Raw genomic sequence first — 25,566 nt, 5'->3', positions numbered from 1 at the left:
AAACAGATTTCCAGTTTCCCATGGTGGCTGCTAATTGAGTAGTCATCAGTTTTCTCATATGCCCACACTAAACACACCTGAGGATTTGCAAAACTGCCACTTTTTAAAGCAGTCATCAAAATCATTGAGGTCTCTGCTTCAAACATATGAGGAATGATATTTTAGAAATAAATAAATAAAAAGGAAAAAAAAAAAAAAGAGTATAAGAAACTAAAGATATGAATTTTAAAAAGCCCTAGTCTGCCTTTTTGTTGCATCTCAGTCATCAACCATAAAAACCTATTCATAACCTATTCAGTCATCGACCATAAAACCTATTCATATCACAATGTTATGAAAGTAACTTCCTTAATACAGAGTATGAGCTCACCCTACGGTGGCGAGTTCCATGTAAAACATGATAAAATTAATCCTGCCTTCAGTGCTGGATTCAACCAGTTTTATGAAGTAATTCTGATGCTGTATTTTGAATAGTGAGAATAAAACAATGTCTGACATCTATTAAATGAGTACTACTACTCTAGTGAATACCCCTACTTACAGTGAGTAAGGCAATAGTTTTAAGAGAGACAAAACCTATGTAACAACACAAATAAAACTTGTATTGTAATAAATACTCCCTGGAGGGAAAACTAAATTTTACAGACTTTTGACCTTTTGGTGCACAACTATTAGACCATAATATTTATATAGTGATTTGGGGCAATTCTGTGCTAGACTATGGTCTGTTTATGGGATGTACTCATTATGATGCCATTAACAGTAACAACAGATGGACGTTTCAATCAGATACTAAAGTTTTAAAAATATATATATATAAATTTTCCCAGAAATGTTAACATAATTAATCATAAATACTTTTACAGGAGGCTGTAATGCAATAACATTAAAAGAAAAAAAAAGACAGTTTTAGTAGATAATGGAAAAAGATCACTATATAGCTTACGTTAAAGATTTTTTTTGCAACGCTAAGACAGATATAGATAGGAATATGGAGATATCTACTTACATTCACACTGTATCACATCTAAATTAAACTGCTGAATTGCTCCCATGCTTATTTGTTTTAATTCACTGTCCAGTAGCATCTGCATTAGGGATGTTGAAAGATGCTGGCAGGCTGACATGCAAGCTGTCTGTGCCACTTTTCCCTAGTAGAAAGAGCAACAGGTTTTAAGATAGAAACAAATGTTATGTCAGTAAAGAACATCTTATCTGATTTGAATTTATTATACAGCCAAAGTCTTAATGATGCAGGACTTAGGTTAGAAGAGGAATGATCACACTTCTTGTTATTTCTTTGGCCCATTAGCTTCATTTCTATTATATCAATTAGGGAGCTAAATTAAATGTATGTTAAACAATCAAACAATCACTGATACTTCTTGCAGAAATCCAACAGTCTTTAAGAATACAAAGACATTTCCCAACATGGAAGAGCATAATAACAATGTAAGCTGCAGAAGCATGAGAGTGGATTTTTATTTTTATTTTTTTAACCCAAACAAAATGAAAGCAGGAATGTAAATCAACATGCCACATATTCTTAACAACAGTCATAAATAAATAAATAAATAAACGTGTGTATATATATAAACCAAAACCATTGCTTTCAGTTGGGGCATTTCTCATTACAGCTTGTGCCACTTAATTACTTGAATTCCATCTCAAAGGTTGTAGCTAAATTATTTTAAATATTCATGCTTATCCATCATCTTTCAGGTGCTTAATAAATCAGTGCTGTTGGTAATCAACAACTTGCAAAATGAAATGCAGCCCTCTGCTGTACAAAATAGAAATAATTCTCTAATCACAGTTTAGCAAGTAAAGTTTTTTCATCTTTTTACAATGTATATGTAATTGAGACAAATAATTTTCCAAACCAGAGACCAATAAAACAAATCCCCCGAATCAGATGTTAATTTGATAAATTACTAACAATTTCATACAGAAAATCAGAAAAATATAGAAGTTCTACCAGAGAAGAAAAATCAGTTAAGACCAGATACCTGATTAGATGGCAACATGCTATTCATAGCACTGCGATCTTTAAGAGCAGAGACACCTTGCAAATGCAATTATATGAATTTCTGTCTCTGTAGTTTCATGTATTTAAACCACGCTTTTCAATTGACATATGTTACGGTATACATGGAACCAAAAGTAACTATTAACATGTTTATATGAAAGAAATCGTAATTATGTAATCCACCTACTGGACTACAAACCACTACTGTTTTCCTTATATCCATCAGCAAAGTGATGACACCTATTCTCTAAAGCAATGGTTCCCCAACTGTTTTCTGCAAGGTCAGGATGATCAATTCACTACTGACTCAGAGAAACACATATAAGCAATGAAAAATGGGAAGGACTGACAGCAGTTCACTTTTCCAGAAGTTTGGAAAATTCTGCTCTAACATCTGAAGAGCCCAACCTTCCCCTTAATAAGACAACCTGTACGTAGCATTGTATATTCATGTACATGTATACATATTGCAGAAAGCACATTTCTCCATAAACATTGTGTACTTTAAAAATCCATGCTTTGTTAAAGCATAATAAAATGTAGACAATACAATGTAAAATGTTCATTCTCTTCATATGTCAAACAGAAACATTAAAGGGCTTTTGCTAATACCTCTTTGGCATTAAGACACCTTGAACTGTTAGAAGCTTTATATCTAAAATGAGATGTCAGTTTCTTAATTGAACATCTCAGAAAAGCAAATAACATTTTTGACCAAAATAGATGAACTGACAACAAAGAATGTAAGAAACAATGCAAGAACAGCATGCTTAAAAGTCTCCCAAACCCAATGTTAATTACAGTGGGAGACATGCAGCTCTATTCCCCAAGCAGAACAATATCAATATGAATGGGAAAAAAAAAAAAAAAAAAAAAAAAAAAAAGCCCAAAAAATGGGGGGGGAAGAGGGAAGGAGAGAAAAAGGGGGTGAAGAGGGGAATTAATGGGCCACAGTTCATTTAATTACAATGTAGTAGGTTTGAAATACTTAATGGAAATGTCATTTTGATTTAATGGAACAACTAGTGCATCTCCGTTTAATGTACTGCTCCATCAAATCAGCTCCATGTCCTATTTATGCTGCCACTATAATGTAATAAAAGTTCAACCAGATTGATAGGTTGTCAAGAAAAAAATTAACATTTAATTTGTTTTATATGCAAATGATGTTTACTCCCTCCCCTGTTATTATAAGTAAAAGACAGAATTTTATCTTTCTGACAAACATCTGTAGGTAGTTTCTACAATCTGGCAAATATCAATAGTACTGGAGCACAAGAAATAATGGTTACAATACAGAAATGACATGGTAAAAGTCACTTGGACTTTAAAGAAGTATCAATACATGAACATTTAATGCTTCTTTTCAATTTTCGTAAGATGGAAACATCCTAACATTTAAACTATTTCCAACTATGCAACTTGAACTACAGGCTTATTGTTCACAAGGTATATCAACAAATAATAGAAGTTTACTATGCATAGTTTATACTTGATATATCACTTGATTTTTGTAAGACTAGAGGAAAAAATGAAGCTAAACGTATCAACCTAAATGCTGAATTTTAACTCAGAAAAATACAGATTTTACTGTTATCCTCCTCAAAATTCAGGGCTTCCCAGAGCAAAATATGCTGGATGTACAACATACCAAAAATAATTAAATTCAAATTTGGTTGACAAATGAGTTCCAGTTAAAATCTCTTTCCAAATTTCCATCTTTCCCCAATTAATCAATTACTTGCCATTTTTCATAATGCATTCATTTTCATAATGCAGGAAATTTAATGATCTATGAACATAAAAAGAACATGTTTCTTTTCCAGAATGAAACAAATCTCAGTTTTAAAACATTCATAATTTTTATCTTTTTATTTTTAAGAGGGGGTGGCTGTGGCTACTGTATGAAGCAATTAAATACCTATATTCAGTAGCATGCAGAGATTCAGGATGCTTCTCACATTCGTTCCAGTTTTGCCTCCCATTTGGGAAACACTACTATTATCTCTGCTCTGCCTATGTTAATTGCTGCTATCTACAAAACCTATTCTTCCACTCAACCAATGTAAAGTTTAAGAAACAAGGACCCTATTCTATAAGCAGAAACACCTGCGAACTGTATTAAAGGCAACTGTTTTTTAACCCCATCTTCACATTTTGCTGAAATACAAGTTTGTAAAAAGAGAAACCCCTTAGACAAACTGCTTATATTTCAAAGGAGCTTGTAAAGAGAATCTGCTGACATATTAAATCCTTTTTTATAGGACCCAAAAGCTTTTCTCCTAAGAACAATTGCAGTAAAGAGACATTTGGCTCCTAGGAAATTCCCAAAGGGTCAGCCATATGCATCCTTCCATGGCACCTTCATGGTGCTGCTTTCTAAGACCCACGCTAGCCGTCTCAAAAGCAGCTTTCATTATTCACTATGGTGTCAGTCAATATGATTTATGGACTGCATTCAACAAAGTCAAAGCATATAGAATGAGAAATATGACTACAATCTGCTAATTTGTTTTGTATTGAGCCAGTTACGAGTCAAAGACCTGATGTCAGGCTGAGACCAGCAACACAATTAACCGTCCAGTGACAGATTCATCCATCCTCCCTGCCAGGCTGTGCCAATCAAAGACAGCATGAAGTGGCATTTGGAGAAATCAGGGAAAAAAACACCATTCACTAAGTAGCCTGTGAAGGCTTTTGATTGACAGTTTTTGAATATAGCTGCAGAAAACCACCACCCCTTCACCCTCACTGCAAGCTGTGAAATTGGGCTTTTGCTGTCAATCACAGAAACAATAAAATAACACAAACTGCCATCCTCAGCATAAAAGGAGATAACAAAACTTATCTGTTAAAACTAAGAAGTTAAGCTTAGGAATTAATTTAACATTATGAAATGACAAATAATTAAAAAAAGACTTTCTGAAACTGGAAAAAAACCAACACCCAATCCTTAAACATACAGATTTCATCAGTTATAATAACTGGTAAGTGCATAGATTTTGTAATTTTTGCTTTATCTGCTTCTTTGCTGCTTATAGCAGCCCACACATTGCATACGCATATGATAACAGTTGGACTTGATGATCTTAAAGGTCTTTCCCAACCTAAATGATTCTATGATTCTAATAACTAAAGCAAGAATAAAATACAATTTTTGAACTATTGATAAAAAAACAAGTATATTCAAAATCACAAATAGAGTTTAAGACTCAATTTTACTTCTAATCTCCACATTCTAATGAAAACAGTCAAAAATACCTAATTGAAAGTAATTTGTAATTTTAACTTTTCACTGGTCATTCATTTTCTCTTTCAGAGTTGTCCAATACTAACTTTGTACTGACAAAGCATGTAAATTGTGTCTGGAATAAAAGTTCAGATCATTCTAAACTTCAGTTAAAAACCCTTATATACCCTCTATAATTTCAAATTAACTTATCTAAAACAAGAGGTATGATTACTCATGCCTCATTTAGCTGTTTACTTCCAACACTAGTTTAGGCCCTTTTTTTGTTTGTTTGTTTGTTTGTTTGTTTGTTTTTTTCCCCGTCTGAGCCAAGAAAGGTTTTGAAATGTGAAGGTTTGTTTCCTCTTTTCCTATTCTCAGAAGAACTCTGCCTAATACAGTTTTTTACTACAGTGATGATGAGACAGGTGGAATTTCCCACAATCTACTAAAGCAAGTGTGTAAAGTTAGGAAAAAAAGATCATAAGCTACTCACTGAACTGAGTTTTCTTTGATTAGTGAAACGTGTACTACGTCTTTCAATAAAGCCAGCTAAACTTTTCCTGACAGGGAAGGTGGCACAGGAACTAGCTTTAAAGAAGCTGCTGTATGGAACCCACATCCTCTCTATTATTTGGAGTGGTAAATTAACTGGAAAGAGATGAGAACAGCCCTAGAGGCACAGACAGAAAGACTAAAATAAAACCATAGCTGGAATTCACTCTTACTGGGTCACATACTAAAACTGCTTCAGCAGTGACTCCCAGCCACAGCACTTCAGCTCCAGTGTCCCAGCCTCTGTAAGACAAGGAGGCAAGTTCCTCAAGGCACTGCTGACTTTCTAATGAGATCACCAATCTTAAGACCACCCCATCAGAAATAAAGGAAAACTGAGCACACTACTAAGGACCTTTAATGTTGGAAATTGGTACTTAATTTCTAACAACTTTCCTTAAAGCACACTCTTCTGATGACACTGTAGAGGAAGCATGCTAGTTGGTGCGATAGGCTCTATCCAGGCTGAGTAACTGAATTAAGCTTTGGTTTTATCTGATGTAAAATACCAGGATAAATTTAGGTGCAAACTAAAAATCCTGAGAAAACATTATAACCATCCAAAATTAAAAGGAAAAAAAGCAAACGTAGTATAATTTTATATACATCCAACGTATTTTTTTGGCAGTCAGGAACAGGATTTGCTACTTAATGTATGCTAGTCAGCTTTAAAGACATTCTCTACACACTCTGACACAAGGTACTTTGGATCCACTTCCAACTTCCTTGGAAATCAGGACACCAAGATTCCCTCTACTGTTTTTGGCATCTAGTCTAAGAGTGCTGTCCTGTTAGAAAATAGTCCAGATGTCTGGCTACCATTGATAAAACATTCTAATCCACACCACACACAAATATAATAACTGAAGCTTTCTAATGCTACTCTTGAAAATTACTGAAAAATACAGCAAGGAGTCCTAGACAATAACACTGGTACTACTGTTGTTTTTTTTTGTTTGTTTGTTATTTTCCCTTTTGACTGATATGTTTTATTTTACTTCTAAATTGTTTTAACATAAATTGAAGGTTTTAATTAATAGAATAAAATGACTGCTTCGTATTTGCCCACCTCTTACACATCTATTTGAAGTGTATGCTTTACTGAATGCAGAGAATAGATCTGTGGAACAGTTAGATACTGAGTTTCAAAGCTTTTGCTCCAGTCTTTACCCTTAATCTAAAACACACAATGTCTTGAGTTAATTATTTCTTCCCTGAGGAGATGTAATTTTAACTGTAAAAATATGAATCCCCACACTGTGTATGGTAATGCCTTATAAATTTATTCACTTAAATAGTGAATGGCACAGTGTACATTTGTTCAATTAAGCAGCATACAGCAATAAGATTCAAACACATCAGAGCTGATAAACCAGAACTCTATATTCACAGAAAACTACTAAAAGTAACTATATGAATTTCAACATTTTCATTATAATTAAAATGCTTATGCCAAATGAATTGATGACCTAAAAATAATCAGAACTTGGAAGAATTTTTAAATGTAATTCATCATCTTCTAAACAAATATATATTTGGGCATACACATTCCCTTGACCTCTGACAGATGTAGCAGAGGAACAATGGAACTTTCACTGATTCTTTATTTTGTTTTGTCACTCCACCTCTATTCTGTATGCATGCCTTATAGCTGCATTTTGATACCTGACCTCACTTCCAAAAGGTTTCAGCCTCCTCTAAATGATCTCATTTGGGATGCAATGCACACCCCACCACCCTTCTGCAAGGTTTTTAGGGCTCCTGCCCTTCAAGTGCATGAAAACTCAGCGTTAGTCGTTAACCTGATTCCTGCATGCAATCACACAAGGTACACAGCAAGTCATCAGCAAAACAGAAATATCTTTTTATTAAATGATTAAAAATTGAAGCAATAAGCCTGCAGGCAGTTCATAGTTTTTCAGATCACATGCTTTTTCTTCATCTTTCATCTACTTACCGACATAGCTGCATGGTCATTGTTGTTATTCTGAGAAGGAAACCAGTAAGGCAATCAAAACAAAAAAAATTAAGATGTACTGTCAACATCAAAAAAAAAAAAAAAAAGAATAAAAAATTGGTAGTAATAAAAGGTAAGGAAAAGTTTCAAAAAATAACAATTATATCTACATAATTCATTTTTTCTTTAAAAAAAAGAAAAACAAAAGAACTTTTATAGTATTTTGTCAAGGCCCAACAAAGAGATTATAATTGAAGTAATAATAACTCAATAATAAAATGTTTTTCTGTAATAAGGACAAGTATGCCAAAATACCAAATTAGCAATCCTTCAAATTAGGAAACATCTGTTGATATGCCTTTCCAGAAAGTTTTCATTACCACAAATAATCAATTCCAAAATACTTTGGTTTTAAAATAAATGCCATGCTTACTGTCTTGGCCTATAGAGACTATCTGTACATTATTAACGTATTTCACACAAAATTTAGAATGGCTTAGGACAGTACTAATCTAAATGTAACACAATGCATTAATATTTTTTTAACATAAAGAAAAAGGTACTATAACTGGAAGATTAAATAAATGTATTTTCTTTCCCCAAACTGACACTAAAGCACAGTGCATAAATACAGAGAAGAAAAATTATGATATAAAACTTGAAAGAAAAAACATTTGGAGGTGTAAGACGTTTCTAGCAATTCCATGTGTCTACATTTCTACAGAAATAATTCTGTATAGACCCATGTGGGAGCACAAAAGGAGACATCCCCATGTGTTTACACAGCTTACACATACATCTCAAACAAGACAGGACTCTAATGGCAGGAATTTGACAGCAGCCAAACAATTGTTAAAGAACATAGCCTAACACTTTTACCATAAGACTAGATTTTGAAACAGTATCAAAGAGAATGTGAGTAACCCTTGAATGAGACTATGGAGAATGAATGCAGCAAAGTAGTTCCCCAAGCCCTAGCACTATAGCACAATTGGATCCACTATGGTAGTAAGAGAAGAGGTTCCTCTACTTGTCCCACTCTTTTCTTTAGTAAAATTACAACCAGTGGTCAGAACTTTTGTTCTTTGATTTCTGATTACAGGCATGGTTCTGAAGAACTATTTTGCTGTTTCTGCCAGCAATACAAAAATTGTTATAGAAATGACACTGTGACATCCTTATTCTGTTAATGAAAATGAATACTAAAATTATTCTAAATTTTAACTGTGCCATATGCTAATCTAGTTTTGCCTATGACTCCACACTTAATGTTTTCCTGAATTATGGAACCTACTTCTGAGCTTGCCACAGAAAATATCTTTAATGAAAAGAACCTACTTTTGAGCTTGCCACAGAAAATATCTTTAATGAAAATAATGAAAATTAGAATCACCAAAATTAAACTGTATGCACATTTTCATATAATCTTCACAGCTCATGCACAACAACATTTATAGGACTGTATTTTTCTACAATCTGCCAAGCCAGAACAGTAAGTGATGCACGGTGTAAGTCAAGTTAGAAGAACCCTCTTGCAAGAGCAGACTAGTCAATTGTACAGCCCCAGCCTGTTACCTGGCCAGAGTTCGAAATTATAGAATAACCTCCTCATAGGAACTAGTTTTCTCAAAAGTTTGGCTTGTGTCCCCAGGCGCTTATTTATATTCCCTTCATGCTTTTCAAGTCCTAATGCCATAGTAGCATCTTCACAACCCTCCTAACAAACTATCTCATTCAAGGAAACCACATTTTCATTTCAGCTCATAGAAGAACATTATTTCTGTCTGGGCCCCATTTTAGAACAGGTATATCACAACATACAGTCATGATAAACCTCTTTACATCTTCCTCTAGAAGCTGTACATCATTGTTCACAGCTGCTATATGCATATGGCCATTGAGGAGCAATGCCATTTGTTCAAAGAGTGACAAAAAGAGACAGTGAAATTAACTAACAAACATGCTATTCTTTATTAAAAAAAATGCTTGACTTACTTGGCATGAAAGTACATGCCTCATACTTCCATTCACATAAACATTATGTGATACATTTTGAGTTGGTTATATCTTTGAGTAATTAAAAAAAATAGACTAAAGAATCACAACCACTTAACATGATTTAGAAGACCTGAGAAGCCTGCTATGCCAGCAACTTCAAACTTTGCTGCGCACATAAATAAATTATATTTTATTTCCACTCTGGAGCCTCAAAACATTCTATGCATTGAGAACTAATTCCTGATAGGCAATGAATGTGGGTAAAGCAATCAGACATCAGTGTGACGGTAGCAGCCAAGGACAAGCTGATGAAAAGCAGATGCAGCTCAAAAGACTTACTAAAGTTACTCCATACTTACAAAGGTATAAACTATTATGATGATAACTCAAATTAGAAATTGTCTTTTTTATCTTAAAGCAAGGGGAAATCAGACAACAGAATATAACAATGAACACACAAAACAGGTTGCCAATGCCCTTTTACCTAGAACAAAGTGACAAAGAATATATTTGAATAAGAACAAGGACTTGGTTCAAGGAAGCTCATTTAACAAGAATCAAATGACTATTTAACTAAAAACAACTTTGGAGAACCAGAATATTCTGCACAATTGCAGGACTTACACCAATTCGGTGTCCTTTAAATCAATGAATGTGTATACAGAACTGTACACAGAAGGCCAGTTGAGGGCTAGCTCGCTCTAGAAAACCACCTATTTACAAATTGTTTTGTAAATTAGCTGTTGTTACAATTATTACTAAAGTATTCAGAAGCATTTTTCTAATTATGATAGATAAGCATCATCAACATAGTGAAACATCTGAAAACACGTCTGTATTGAAAATACTGGAAAATTAATCTGCTAGCATGTATGCAATTCAAAAATCACATATTTGTTCAAAACATCAGTATTTTAAAATAAAATAAAGCTACAATGGCTTGAAATTAAACGTATTTTTCAACACTTACAGGTAAATGAGTAAAAACTTGAAATGTGCTTCTTAAAAAGTTAATAAGGTCCATTAAGTATCCACTGGCTCTTCCATCTGATTCAGACATTGTCCAATCATAGTCAGCAATTTGAATAAATTCATCTATTTTTTGGTTAAGTTTTGTATATATTTCTCCTTCTGCAGCATGCCTTGCATCCTGAAAACAAATAAATAGTGCACAATTGTCAGAATTCTAAAATACTACTAGAACATAAATAGTTCTCATCAGTTAAACTTAAGTCTTGTGTTTTTCTCTGATACAAGGTTTACTTACCCTATCTAAAAAAGAGAATAACAAAAGAACGTAGTTATTTTATCTGTTATGGCAGGAGGTCCGGCAATCATAGGATTTTTATGTAATTAATTTAATGCTGTATATCTGAAGAATACACATCATTTTTCACCCTCCTGTACATGTCCTGATCATAACACACTGATGCAGACCACTCCCCTACTTCCTCATGCTCCTTTTTGTTCTGCCACTATCTAGATCCTGCTTTTGTGCCGGTCAACGTAGAAATGATCTGATCAGAGATAACATCTAGCATTTACTGTGAAGCAAGATTATGATGCTATCTGCCTGATTTGTTTAGGACAGATCCTCCTAGAAGCAATGGGATCTACCTACAGATGCTTGATAAAGTGTATCTTGCTGGAAAGGAATGTTTTTGCCAGACTGGAATTTAATGATACGGGAAAAATTCCATACTGTGATTCAAGCTCAGGATGAAACTTTCTTCAGTGATCTTGAGAAACAAATCAATAAAGAGGTTTAATTTTAAATGAACTGGTCAGTTGCTGAGGGTTTTTAGAGAGGAAAAATAGGTTGGGTACACTGGAGCAACATAAAAGTGGATAAAATTCCCATTGCAAGTTTCCTCTAAGATAAACCAGCCCAAAATCATGGCAGTTCAGACAAGGTGTAGATAAGAAAAGAAAAAGGAAAGAAAAAAAAAAAAAAAAGGAAAAATCAAAAGGCCCTGAGCCTAAAGGTGGCACCAAAGGTATGCACCAAATTCAATTTTCTGCCAGGCTCCAGGCTGTGAGGCATTTCAGGAGGAAGTGAGCAAGCATATGGTCCTGCCATGTAACAATATCAAGGTATGGTTCACTAAAAATGGCACTTTAATGCCAAACCAACTTGTAAAAGTTTCCACTAAACAGCTCTCCTCTAACACATATGAAAATGTCTCAAACAAAGAAGTACGTTGATATTCACAGTTTTATAGATGGCTATTAATGTAACAGCTTCAATTAAAGATAATTCTTTGTTCAAAGTTTCTAATTAATGATGTTTCAACAGTCTATAAGAACAAGGCTAGCAAATACATCTGCTTAAATTTAGTGAGATTACTTGGTTTATAAAACAAACAAAACCCAAGTCATTTATGGAGTGGCTGTATCATCTTCAACAGTTAACTGGTTCTACTAAATGGCAACAACAAGACCAGCCCATTGGTTTTTGTTTCTGGAAGCCTGGTTTTGGCTACTTTATTTTGCTTTGGTTACTGGGTTACAACAGCAGCACTGTGCTGCCAACACTTCAAGCAAGGAATGTTGTACACTGTTCCCTGAGAAAACTGTGAACAGATTAGAAACCCAGAAATTACTTCTGAAAAGCAGCACTGTGAATCCCATGCACGATAAAGAGTGAATTAGCAGTAGGAGATGACTCCAAGAAGCAGATGCAGAGGAAGTACTCCATCTCTTAACTTGATGACAGAATTGCATCAAAAACTGCTTTCAAGAGACAAAGAAATATAATGGTATCCACATTTGCAGTCAGTCATCCAAAGCTGGAAAGTGTAGCTGTAAATACTGAAAGCTACACAATTGTTTAATTTGATAAAAATAAACTAGCATTTTTTTATTATTATTATTTCCTTCTAGCACCATTAAACAATGCTTGGAGAATTTGAATGGCATTTTAAAATGACATCTTATATACAATAATAACATGGGAAAAACAGTTCTCTAATATAGTAGCAATGAAATAGGTCTGAGGGTTTCTATTAAAAAAGTACAGTGTAGATGTATTTGTAAGATCATCTCATGGAATGTAAATCTGATCAACACTGCTAATAAAAGGAAATTTTTGATCACTCAAGAAAGAATGGATGTGACATGATTTGCTACCAGGAGATGAATTTAATAACTGTATAGCATACCAAACTCCATGAGGTGCTAGCTGGGGAACCACATGTAGTTTTTCATTAAGATAGAAAGGGAAGAAAAAGGAAAGAGATAGGAGAGAAAAAAGGGGAGAAAAGGGAAAGAGATAGGAGAGAAAACAGAAAAAATTTCTTATGTTTGTCACTGTTCACTCTGTACTTTGCCACAGTGCCTAGGCCCTATGCTCACTAAATACATGTATAATATTCTGTGATTCTCTCCAATGAAACTTAAATAGTTTTTAGTAGAGTTAGCATAACTTATAGCATAAGCAATCAGCACAAAATGTAATGCAAACTTTAAACTGCATTTATCAGATGAAATTCAAAGACAAAGAACATTTTACCTTTCAATGAAATTAGACTATGGCTGCATTAAGCATTTTGCTTTGTCTGTTAAAAAGAGCTTGAGCTGACCTTACAAGAAAATATCCATATACACGCAAATTAAAATATACACATACACTACTGGTATATAACAAAAAAACTACTCAGCCTATACCTACAACATAGGTCAACATTTAGTAAAACCATACTAGCAGGACAATGGTAACCTAGCTACAGCTACTAAGTCAGAACCCTTCTGCCTTGCCTTGTTCATTAAACCCTTTGAAAAAAAAAAAAAAAAAAAGTTAATGGAAAAATTATTGCATGTCAACTGGAAATATGAACTGCATGGCAATGTTGGTGTTACCTCACCCACCTTTAAAATGTATGCCAGAGGAGATACTATAGTAGGATAGGGTACATATTGTACCAAGAGAAAAAAAATAATAGGTGCAGAAAACAGAGCTACTCTAAATAGGATTAATTCTCCTTATCCCATCTTTAAAAAACAACACATACACATTAAAGTTTAAGTTACAGCTGCTTTTTTATGTTTTTTGTTTGTTTGTTTGTTTTGTTTTTAAATGTTTTATTTCTCCTCCAAAAATTTCTACATAAAAGTCCCAAGTGACTAAGAAGATAATGCACTGGCTGAACATGGTGACTAACGAATGCACTAACTGGACAATGTGACTTATAGAGGATTATTCTTCTGTAGGAATCTTTTCTTCAGAAAGAAACCCCTAAGTCCATCCATCCCTCCTGACACACACACATTTGCTTCTATTCTAAACCAAAAAAGCTACTTGGATAGACAATCATATATAGATTTGCTTTCTGAATATACAATACTGAATATAATCTCAACCACTTGGTCATGTAGATATAAGTGTTTTGGAATAAATGTTCTTCAATTTGTTCCCCTTCCTACTTAGAATAGCTCTTATTATTTAAAGATAAAAAAATACTACAGCTTCTTTGTAGATAATTATACATTAAAATAATTACTTATATTTACCCCTACATATTCTATTTTAATGACCATTACTGCACATACAAATTTAAAGGACATATAAATGAAATATGAATTCTAAAAAGAATTGAATAATTTATGCTTTGTATAACATTCTTAATACTGCTTTTATATTATCATTACATAGTCTGAAAATATACTACAAATATTTCTATTGTAGAATAAAAACAACCAAATATTACAAACATTTCAGATTACAGTTGCTGTTTTTGCCTGATTCCATTCAGAAATGGAAGATGTTACGTTGCTTGGAGCTTAATCTACTGAAAGATTTTTTAACGCAGTAAAAGATGCATCTGTAAAAATGGGATGCGCTTCTCATATAATGACATATTTCAGATAATATTGATAACATAAAAAGGTGTTTATCTGCTCAGTGTTATAAATTAAGTCTTAACAGTTCAGGTTTTTTTTGATGTTCAAAATGAATAAATGTGCAGCTTTCCCCTCATTCCCTTTTATTTTAAAAAACATTAAAATCACTATAAATGAATTAACTTTTCACATGGTCATGTAACAGATGACATAAACTATACCTTAAATGTAGAAAGTCCATAAAGTCTTGCAGTGTGAACAGTCACTTGTGAAATGTTTGTAATGTTAGATATAAAATCCTCAAGGTATTTACAGGCTTGTTCCAGGTGGGTTGTGTTTATGATGATTTGAACAAGCTGCAAGAAACAAACAGTTATTATATAAAGCCTTTTTCCCTTTGCCATTTTTTTTAATAAAAGGGTAGTTCTAAAAGTTAATTACAGTATTTCAAGTTACCAGCTATTAACTGGCAATTTTTAAGTTATCTTTCAAATACCATTAAGGAGCAATACCACAGTTTACATACAAATGATGCCATTTTCAAAATGAAGACTGCAGACATTTACTCAGTGAAATGAATCCAACTGATAATTCAGATTTAAAAAAGGGAAAATAAAATACAATATATTGCCAAAATAAAAACAATAACTTGTACCACAAAAACAAGTAAACAAACAACAAAACAAACACAATTACTGCAATTAAAAAAAAAAAAAAAAAAAAAAAAAAAAAAAAAAAAACACAATGCATAAAGAAGTTAGGAAACTTCAAAAATAAGGTTGCCAACTCCCCAAACCCCCAAATAGTAACAATTCTGCTTTTGATATAAATATATGATATAGATATTGATATACATAATATAAATCTTTTTACAAGAAGGACCTTTATTCACATTCAGTTCACAAATTAGACAACACAGATAATGCATAGTAACTGACATAACAGTATGTCAGTACCTGCTGTCTCCTGACCTTGTATGTGCCTGCAGTGAATATTTATAGAGTGATTTGCTATTTCTCCCTTTTTTTTTTTTTTTTTTTTAAAAAAAGGGAAAAATAAACTTGGCAATGTCCCGATAAGTGCTAGACAGAAGCAGAACACAAGAATTGAGTCCTGTATACAAGCAAAGTGGTAAGAGTTTTCAGGTAATTTCTTGCAACCCCCTGTTTATCATACAGGAGACAAAGCTCTTTCATTGTCACCTAACTCTCAGTAAGCATCCTTATGTAAATATACTTCCAACTAGACCCAACGCTGTATCTTATTTTTTTTATTTATCTATGTAGTAGATATTGACAATTCTTCATACTTCTCTCACCTTTTAAAAATGTCATCTCTAAAGAAAACACAACTTGCTTTTATTACACAATCTGAATTCTATATTATATCAAAATTCACAAGAATAGTTTTAGCACTAATTTTCTTATAAAAGCACAGTTTTGAGTGTGTATTTTAAAACTTACCTCTGTTAAACCTATATGAGGCTTCTTAATTAGGTTCTGTAAACAACTACTTAGAGTTCTGGTGAGCAGCAAATTTGTAGATTTTCTGAGCATATCATCTATTTCTGTTGAGCTGAAAAAAACATGTAGTATAACTCTGCTGTACATGACAACACGTGTAAGTAAAACTTATTTTCTTCCTTGCAAAGAGAACTTTTCATGTTCAGAATTACCATATGCATTGAATATCTGGTTGCTTCAAATCGTCTGTGTTCTAACACACAAAACACCTCTTTAACTTACCAAATTATCCATTAACTAAATTTCAATGTTGAAGCAAAACTTGTTATTTTTAGATTTTGGACATGTTTATTGACACAGCAGTTAGGACAGAGTAATTTGTGTTTTTTAATGAGTTACCACAGAGGTCAACATGTGCCAATTAGTACGTGTAAATTATAAACTGAATCAATTAAGAATGTGTGAAAGCGAGTCATTTACATCTTTAACAGTGCAGAAGTGGGTGAGCAGCCACAAATACCACCCAGATTTCAGATCTACAATGTTATTTTACGTAATTAAAATTGAGCTTCTGAGGTGCACAAGAGTAAACAAGATGGGAGAATTGTGATGTTTTCCTTCAGAAAAAGGTGGAAAAGAAGAGGGAATTAGCATGCAGGCAGCAATTCATTGCAAGAGAAATCATCACTAAGAAAACTCAAAGCTCTACAGAGGGAAAGCTAGATTGAAGTAATCAGGGGTTCTACACAATTATTTCTGAAATGATCAGTATAAACGCATATTTTCAAAATCTTACAGGGTTTGTTAAAGAAAAAATCTCCAGATTATTTGAATTAGCCAGTAGTGTTTAAAAAGCCCCAGCACTGCTTTAGAGTATTCACCATGCCAAGCTACCTTCACCTACACACACAGCATACATACGCACACGTAAACATATGAAATATGTTATAGCATTGGAAATCACAGATTAAATATAAAAATTGTATACATGTAAATTATTAAATAAGCACAACAAGAAAGTACCCAGGAAAATGTATTTTCAATTTAATATGTATTGTTAGTTCACCTGGAAGTTATAGGTTACTTTATACCCATTCACATTCGTCAGACTTAAAGCTTACCTGCGGTGAAGTGACTCTGAAAATTTAAGGCTTGCATAAATAAATTCCTTAACCTGGATATAAATCTGAGGCACTGACTGAGACATTGGGAGCTTCTTTGGAAAGGATTGCTGTAAAAATAAAAGACAATGCTATCTTATACTTCAAATTCTAATTTTAAGGTGAGATTGGCATTAAACACAACAACTGGAAAACCACTTAACACTATCAATGTTTTAATCTCTTATGCTTTTATGTTTTTCATCAAATATAAACAGTGGTATGTGTTGAGCTAACTTCTGAATCTTTTAAATAGCTTAGAAGCAAAATATATTATCACTTATTTTAATTGCAATAAAGTTTAGAGACAGTAGGTAGTTTAAGATCCCTCTGTAGAAAGCAATTTACAAACACATTAGAAAACAGTCTGAATAGACAAGATATAGACTTAAGTGTGATGAGAGGCTCAAAAAAATGCTTATTGTTTGACAAGGGAAATAGGAAAAAAAATCAGAAGTTGTCCAATGTGTCTGAGATATTCAAAGCATCTTAAGAATGTTTAGACATATATTTACCTCTAGATGATTCACAAAATTTTAACATAATTTGGATTCTTTTCATTAATTTAGATGAACACATGGGAAATACTAGTCATCTGCAGTAATAAAATTACACTTCTCATTTCATTTTTAAAGTTGATATTGCATTCGGATGAACAAAAAAAATTCAGCTATGTTTACACATACAAAACAGGTATTTCGTTATTGAATATATAATTTTTTAAATCTGCAAAACAATTTCCTGTTTATTACAGAAAGATCATAATCCAAGAGAAAAATAATTAACAATCTGTATCATCCCAGGAGAATTCTATTTCTCTAAATAAGAGAGTAAATCAACAGCAGCTCAATGTTTTTATATTAAAAAACAAAACATAAAAAACAAAACAAAGGTTTTTATATTAAAAAAAACTTTCCACCCTTCTAACCAGTGCTCCTTATTTAAAATTACATGATGTGACATGTATGTGGTATAAGTGCATGCGTTTGTGTCATTCAACAGTGATAGAAAACATTTTTAATGATAAAATTGACTTCAGATATATGTGCATCTGATTCAAGCAATGCATTTTTACGATAAAACAAGGGCAATTGTATTCAACTATAAAGATCTTCACGGTGTTCTAACAGCAGTGCTTGAGCATCAACCTTCATACAGTCAACAATCTAGGAGAAGCAATTTGTTGTGCAATCCTGTACAGTGTCTAGTCAATACAGAAGGACACAACATTCTTTCAGTCAACAGATTCTTATAGTAACCAGCAAGAAAATAAAAAAGAAAGAAAAAGTAAAAAAAAAAAAAAAAAAAGAAAAGCCAATTGTTTCATTTCTGAATGTGGACAGGGAGTAAAGTGCAGACATTAGATTATATAATCAAACCATGAGAGTTTGGCACATTCCATCTTTAGATTTCTGAACAGTGGAGTGCAGAAAAGAATTTTTTGTCTAGTCAGATTGGATTTGGTATATTAAATATTTACTCTTGTTCTGGTTTCAGTTCTGCTTAATGTGCTGCAAGCAACTCCTATAATAAACTTACTTGTAAAGCTCTGAATTTGATTCATCCTAATATATAATGCAATATTAGACATTTCATCTCTTTTTATATTAATTGTAGAGAAATACACATTTTCAGAAGTGAAATTCATTTTAATCTGTAATAGGCGTCACAGATGCATCAAAATGGAATTAGTCCTTTGGGGTGTCTACATGTATTCTTCTCTATGAACTGCTGAATCACGGACTTAATATCTCTTTATTTTTGCAGATGTCTGTAGTGATGGATCTTGAATAAACCAGTTTCCCTCTACACCAGTTACTCCAATTGTCATGTGGTTCTTATATTTAGATCCCCTCTGCAGACTCCACCATGTGTCTAATACTACTTGATAAGTACTACCAAAACCATATTTAGAAAGCAGAACTTACTAGCAATCTTCCCGTGAAAGCATATTTTAGTGACAGAATGGCTGATGCTATGAAAGAATATCCTACTGGGATGCCAGTAGAGCAGAATTATTTACAGTTTCTTTGTGTCTGCTTTGTCCCACATGCCGAAACACAAATAATTAATTTACAAAGTGAAATAAAGAAGTTGCTGTCTCTCATAGATCCTTGTTTATCATTACTTGTACTTTTGCAATATTATAATATATAATATACTGTTGGGTTACAAAACCCAATGTCTTGCAACAAAATTTAAGTTAAGCAATTAAAGGCAGATTGTATTAGTTAAACCATATTATTAATTTGTTTACAAAACAATAGGTTTCATTATTCATTCATGCATCAGAACAAATGACTAAAGCTTTAATTTTCATATTTATTACTAGATAATTACATTCAGAGAAGGTGATTTAGCCTCTTAATCTACCTAGCTTTTCAAATTTTAATTATTTTTTAATTATAAACATCATTACAGTCCTATGGGTCCCTAATTGGATTTTGGCAAACTTTAATAACATAAAACTTTTCCTTACCTTATCAAGTTCTGGATCTTGAAAAGGAAATTTGCTTATAACTATTTTGTATTCCTCTTCATTTGCTACAGGAATAGGGCTGTAGTTGTCTGCTTCAAAAATATCCCTGGTGAATTTGTTGGTAAATTGGAAAAAAAAAATGGGATGTGTAATTTATTTATAATACTTTCCAGAGTTAAAATACGTAAATTAATATAAATTTTACTACCACAAAATGTTATGAATTGGGATCATTCTAATATCAGAAATCCAAACTATTTTTAGAGTAAATTGAAAGTATCTTTTATATGATAACTCTTTAAACCATGTATTATCACAGAGCAAAAATAGCTGAAAACATTTTACTATGTGTGTCTTTAATACAGTAAAGGAACTTTAATACAGTAAAGGAACTTTAGATCAACTAGTCAACTTCAAGGAAAACCATAATGAGATGTTTGTTAATTATGGTAGCCTACACTTAGCCTACACTAAAGGAGATATATCTCACTTCACATCTCACATCTCACTTCAGTACATAGAGTCAACAGGGATGATTCAGAGAACTTTACACAAATGGACACAGCTTTACTGAAGTATCCTCTGGACTTCTCTGCTAGTCCATTGACTATATTAGGTGTCTAAAGAGCTTGAGAATCTTAAGTGGTCAAGTTCATTTTAAGGTTTTCTGCACTATGATATAACATCTTTTATGGTAAACAACATCTGCATATTTAGACATCATACCCTATCTGCAAACAGGCTTTTGAGTACAGTTCCAGGCTACTCTATTCCCAGACTTAAGTCGCTTGGTCAACCAAGCGACTGCAAGGAAGAGGTGGAAACCCAAGTGCATTAAAAGAACGTGATGATGTACTGGCAATGTCAGGACTCTTGTCAGGGAGATACACATACCAGCTAACTTTAAACGTTAAGATAACCTAAATTAGGAACCTAATGGCCTATAGCAATTGCCTAGCTAGGTTGATTAGGTTCCTAACAAAGAAAAACAAGTGTCCTTCTCTTTGGTGACTCTCCAGTCAAGTCCCAAATAAGGAGGGTTCCTTCTCCCCATTAACCATAAAAACAGTCCTCAATGGTTTCTCCCTAAAGATTAGCTACTTAATTAGTTCATATAGACTCAATCAATTTTTCCAGACTTAAAAACTCTATCAAGAAAACTTCAAGACAAAAACAATAGATGCAATATGAAAAGCATAATTAATTATTTTGAAATACTAACCTGAACAATCCAGACCACTTTTTTAGAAGTGTTTCATTGTACTGGTCTCTTATCTCAAATAAAAGATCAAAGAGTCGATTCACAGGAAAACCGTAGCCCTGAGGTAAAAAAAATAAATAATAATAATAATAATAATAAAGATGGAAGATTCAAGAAATAATACATTCATTCTATCACATCACTTCAAAAATCTGTGATGAGACTCATCATTCAATCTTATCCCTTCTATAAAACAAATTATTCTACTGTAAATACACCATTGCAATTAGAAGATTACATATTAAGTTTTTAGTAAATATTTTATGCCATGCTTTCAGTTTTCAAGCAGAAATTTGTCCCATTTTTCTGTAACATTTAAGTTGCTATTTATGCAAAAATTTATCTTCTTCATCAGCCTGTTAAACACTGCAAGAATACTTTTTAATGATGTTTATCTGGTCTTCTAGTTACACAGTTAACAGTAGCTGGAATGCTAATTCTTGCTTAAGATCAGAAGTAAAACATTGTCAAAAGACAAAAACGTAAAAAAATTACAAAGCTAACAATGATTTTGCATGCATATGAATAACTAGATGCTAGCTGGATAGCCCAGAATGCATACACAAAGTTAGTAATAGTGAAGAGGTGGAACAAGGGCAAGAAATATAAAAATATAATTAATTATTTAAAATATTGTGTTATTGTGTACTTGATTCATATATGTGACTAAGAGATCCAAAGCACTGTATTTACACATAAAAGCAAAAAAATGAGTCTATGAATTTCAGTTAAATTACTAATATAATACCTACCTGCAAAGTATCAGCAAATACTACAATGAGATTCTTTAGTTCCAGAACAAGATCAGGATCACTGCAATATGACTGAAAGAGAGAAAATCTGGTTTTGTTAAAATGGTTTTAGATAGTGGACATATGTTTTCAAAGAACATTAGCACAGAAGGTTAAAGTCTCCATTTACCTAACTGACTGCCTTGGTGAAAAACAACTTATGCTAACTTATCTTTACCTAGTGTAGTTATATAAAAGCCTTTGCTCAATTTCTTATGTGAAATTATATATCAGCAGTACAAAGCTCAGAAAAAGTAAACTAAAATATGAGATGCAATAAAAATTAGTGTTGAGCTGAGATTCAAAAACAGCAAATTACATTTATTGTAATGGAATATAAGCATATATCAAAATGCTTTGCTAAATTAACATCAGAGATTTCCATAAGAATTTCTTTTGAACACTAAAAGCCTGGGTCTAACTAGTGCTAACACCTCAGACAGTTTCCCAGATGTAAGGGCAAAACCCTATAAAAATACTTTCTCAGTATTTACTCAAATTACAGATTTGATGAAAAAAGGTCAGACATTAAATTCTTTAGTCGACTAAATGACTGAAACTTGATTTTTACCTTAACTTCATTACTTTCAATAATGGATAAAGTACAAAAATACTTATTTTTATATAATTTAAAGCATCATGGTAGTGTAAAATTGGTTAGAGACTGTTTTTGACTGTTTCAGCTTTCTTTAATTTTTGCTCTGAGTCTACTTAAATAAAGTAAGGGTTTCGTTTGCAACACCTTATAAGACAACACATATTTATCTAAACATTATTCTGTACTGGGATGATGTTAGAAAGAGACTGTCATAGAATTGATTTTGATAGGAGTTATGTGTTTTAAGAAGAAATAACGATCAACTACATCAATGACGTTACATGGAAGAGTTCTTAAATTAGAGATTACATTACTGCTTAAAGTACTGTACTCTTAAATAGTTCTATAAATCTGTATGCAGCCAACTAACCTGCAAAGTATTTGGATTAAAAAAAAATACATGAATATCTCTTAATTTATCCCAATCCTCTGAAATGAATTAAGAAGTCATTAGACCATCTCATATAACACTGATCAGTAAAGTTACTGTGATAAAACTATAGCTGCAATCTGAATTTTTACCCAGTTTTTCTAAGTATATATGGATAGTAAAATATTCCTCAAATTAAAGTAAAATTGTACTAAAAATAACGTTCTATTAAGAAACCACTACTGGCAAACTTTAAAAAAGATAAAGATAAAACTTTTCTACTTTTTCTGATAGCAAATATTATGTCAAACCAGCCCTTACTGGTAAACTCAAGCAATTCACTATCAAGTCAGTCTCAGTGAACAATGGTATTCCATTGATTTTCACTGAGGAATAAGAAATAGCACACAGTATCATTTGAGCTGGAATAGAAATGTAACTTTAGGAGGTACCCTATGAATATAGTGAAATGCTCAGCTGACACGAAATTACATTCTAACATCCTGAAGATTTTTCTTTTACTTCAACATAAACATATTACTAGTATAGCACTGAAGAGATAGCTCCAAGGGTTTTGCTGGTGGAGTTTATTTTGGAAACACAGCATTTGGAATGATAATTAGGAACTATTTCCTGGTGGTGCTTTCAGTGCTGAACTATTCAATCTGATCTAATGAAGAGGTCAGTTGAGACTAATGAGGAAGGATTGCAATAATAACAGCAGATTAACTCTGCATATTCTAAGCTGCTGGACTAAGAGAACGTTTGGAAGACCCAGTGAGTTGTAAATCAGTGAAGGATTATGCAAATAGCCCATGGCTGTGGATCACAGCCTGATACTGTTGGTAAAAAACAAAAGCTTGGCAGGCTCCCTCCCATATCTGAGCAATTTTTAATCACAAGGAAAAGAAAACATGAGAGAGGTGTAATTTTTCACTTTCTTATTATCTCAGCTTTATACACACAGAATTCTTGGGTAAAAGGTTTTAAACTGAAATAGTGATAAATCTTTTCACTTACTGAATGCGTTCTAAGAACAGCAATGATCTTTGAAAGGGCCATGTTCCAGAGTTCATCAGTGTATGTTCTAGTTACCAGTCCTTGGGTTACATGTAAAATGTGGTCTTCTACTACAAAGAAACTAAAATAAAGCAATACTTAAATTGTCTTTTAACATTAGCGCAAACTCTTTCGCACACGAGTATAGTCAAACCCTTTCCCACTGGAGCAGTAACACTTCGGTAGGTTTGGTGTTCCGCTTTGCCCTGCACAAGTCAAACTGTGAAAAGCTTGTTTTGTGCCCCCTGGAGCCCAAGGTGCTGGAGGGTCCCTGTGGGGCACCATACTGGTAGGATATGAATGCTTTTCATTGCTCAGATTCAGCTACCAACACCCACATGATTTGTGCAGAAACTGAATCTTACAGAAGTTTTTGGACAATGGGAGAAAAAATGGTAAATTAAGAATCAGTATAGCAAATCTGAAATAAATCTCCATTTAGAAAACTTACCCTACAATCTGGCTGAAGTATCTTCTATAGCCTTCTACTGTTTCGTGCTTACAGTGAAAAAAAAAAAAAAAAAAGGATTAAGAATAAAAATACCATTAATTATTAGGTACAACGTAATTCAATGCAAAAAATAAAGTATTGGTTACCATGCTTGATTGCGGCTGCAGAACTAATCTTGCTTGTTTCCTTCTTTGCTTTCTGTAGTAATTTTCAAATATTTCTCCATCACCCTAAAAGAGGACAAAAATAGGTAAAACAAGAACATTTTTTCAGTATTACAAGACACTTTTTTACAATAATGGTAGAATTCTCTGTCTTAAACTAAGCCACATATTTTGCATTTATTCCACATAGAGACTTCCAGCTGACATCAAGGAAGTTTTGCATGCATGAAATATATAGATTACTTTAAAAAAAGTGCAGTCTACACAATGTATCATAAAGAAAAAAAAAAGCTTATATCTATTGTATTTCATCATACAGTATTGGACATTTTAAGCAATATTTATGTTTTAAACCATAGCCTTCTGACTATAGTAATGCTAATAGATACGGCATATTACCTGTTGTTCTATAACTGAAACTCTATGCCTCTTAAAATGGTTCTTTAGGTTATTCAAGAAACTGACTGCATTGCAAAGCTAAGTTACAATGCTGTTTCTGTGTTTATATGATACATCTGAATGCAAGAGCTTTGACAGAGCACAACAGAGTTACTGAGTATTTGCTTATTCTCTTTGGAATTGCTAAATATACTGACAATGGATGTGGATTTTTCTTCTATCACAGTCCTCAAAATACAACACCCTCTGTGCCTAATGATTACATTGTGAGGAATTCAAGTGACATCCAAACCATCTCATTAAAATGACCATTCAGTAGAAACCATCTGTCCATTTGAAATCAATGCTACGTTCACTTATCTACCTACTGAATGCAATGTAATTTGTATGCAAGCAGAATAACGCAGCTTAGTATATTCAAGGTTGTTTTTTACATCATGAGCCTAATTATTATGCCTGTGCTATTTAGAATTCCATTACTTGGACTTCCAAAAAATCTTCAAAAAAATATGTATTTGAATCAAAATATTACAGAGACTGAATGCTACTGTAATGCTACAGCATTACTTACCTCTTTTATAAGACGTAACAAAGAAATATTAATTTTAATATTTTAAGTTAATAACGAGTATTTTGTCATATTTAGAAATAATGCAAACCTAGCAAAATATAAAAGTAAAAAAAAAAAGAAACTTTGTTTAAAAATAAACCCACTGTAAATGAGATGCATATTTTACAGGACACTTTCTACTACAGGAGAAGTT

General features: G+C 32.8%; 1 protein-coding gene across 10 annotated transcripts in view; it reads right to left on the bottom strand.

Moving 5' to 3' along the window:
* Positions 1 to 25,566, bottom strand: part of EXOC6 (exocyst complex component 6) — a gene marked incomplete at its 3' end in the record, with an annotated part of 92,250 nt that overhangs the window by 32,362 nt on the left and 34,322 nt on the right. For 5 of the 10 annotated variants that reach the window (XM_082764820.1, XM_082764816.1, XM_082764817.1 and 2 more), the window contains 11 exons: positions 24,386 to 24,469; positions 24,240 to 24,286; positions 23,750 to 23,870; positions 21,723 to 21,794; positions 20,932 to 21,029; positions 19,710 to 19,815; positions 17,192 to 17,301; positions 16,071 to 16,182; positions 14,829 to 14,963; positions 10,739 to 10,918; positions 1,010 to 1,151 (listed from right to left, as the gene is read on the bottom strand). In XM_082764820.1, coding sequence (XP_082620946.1) covers positions 1,010 to 1,151; positions 10,739 to 10,918; positions 14,829 to 14,963; positions 16,071 to 16,182; positions 17,192 to 17,301; positions 19,710 to 19,815; positions 20,932 to 21,029; positions 21,723 to 21,794; positions 23,750 to 23,870; positions 24,240 to 24,286; positions 24,386 to 24,469 — 1,207 coding nt within the window. Of the gene's footprint in view, positions 1 to 1,009; positions 1,152 to 7,770; positions 7,850 to 10,738; positions 10,919 to 14,828; positions 14,964 to 16,070; positions 16,183 to 17,191; positions 17,302 to 19,709; positions 19,816 to 20,931; positions 21,030 to 21,722; positions 21,795 to 23,749; positions 23,871 to 24,239; positions 24,287 to 24,385; positions 24,470 to 25,566 lie in introns of those variants that run through there. The other 5 variants (XM_082764819.1, XM_082764815.1, XM_082764821.1 and 2 more) reach the window with 2 other exon arrangements.

Source organism: Aythya marila, assembly GCF_965140915.1.
Source record: "Aythya marila genome assembly, chromosome: 7".
Lineage (NCBI taxonomy): Eukaryota > Metazoa > Chordata > Aves > Anseriformes > Anatidae > Aythya > Aythya marila.
The sequence above is the reverse complement of the archived record's forward strand: the minus strand, read 5'-3'. Positions and strand labels throughout refer to the sequence as shown.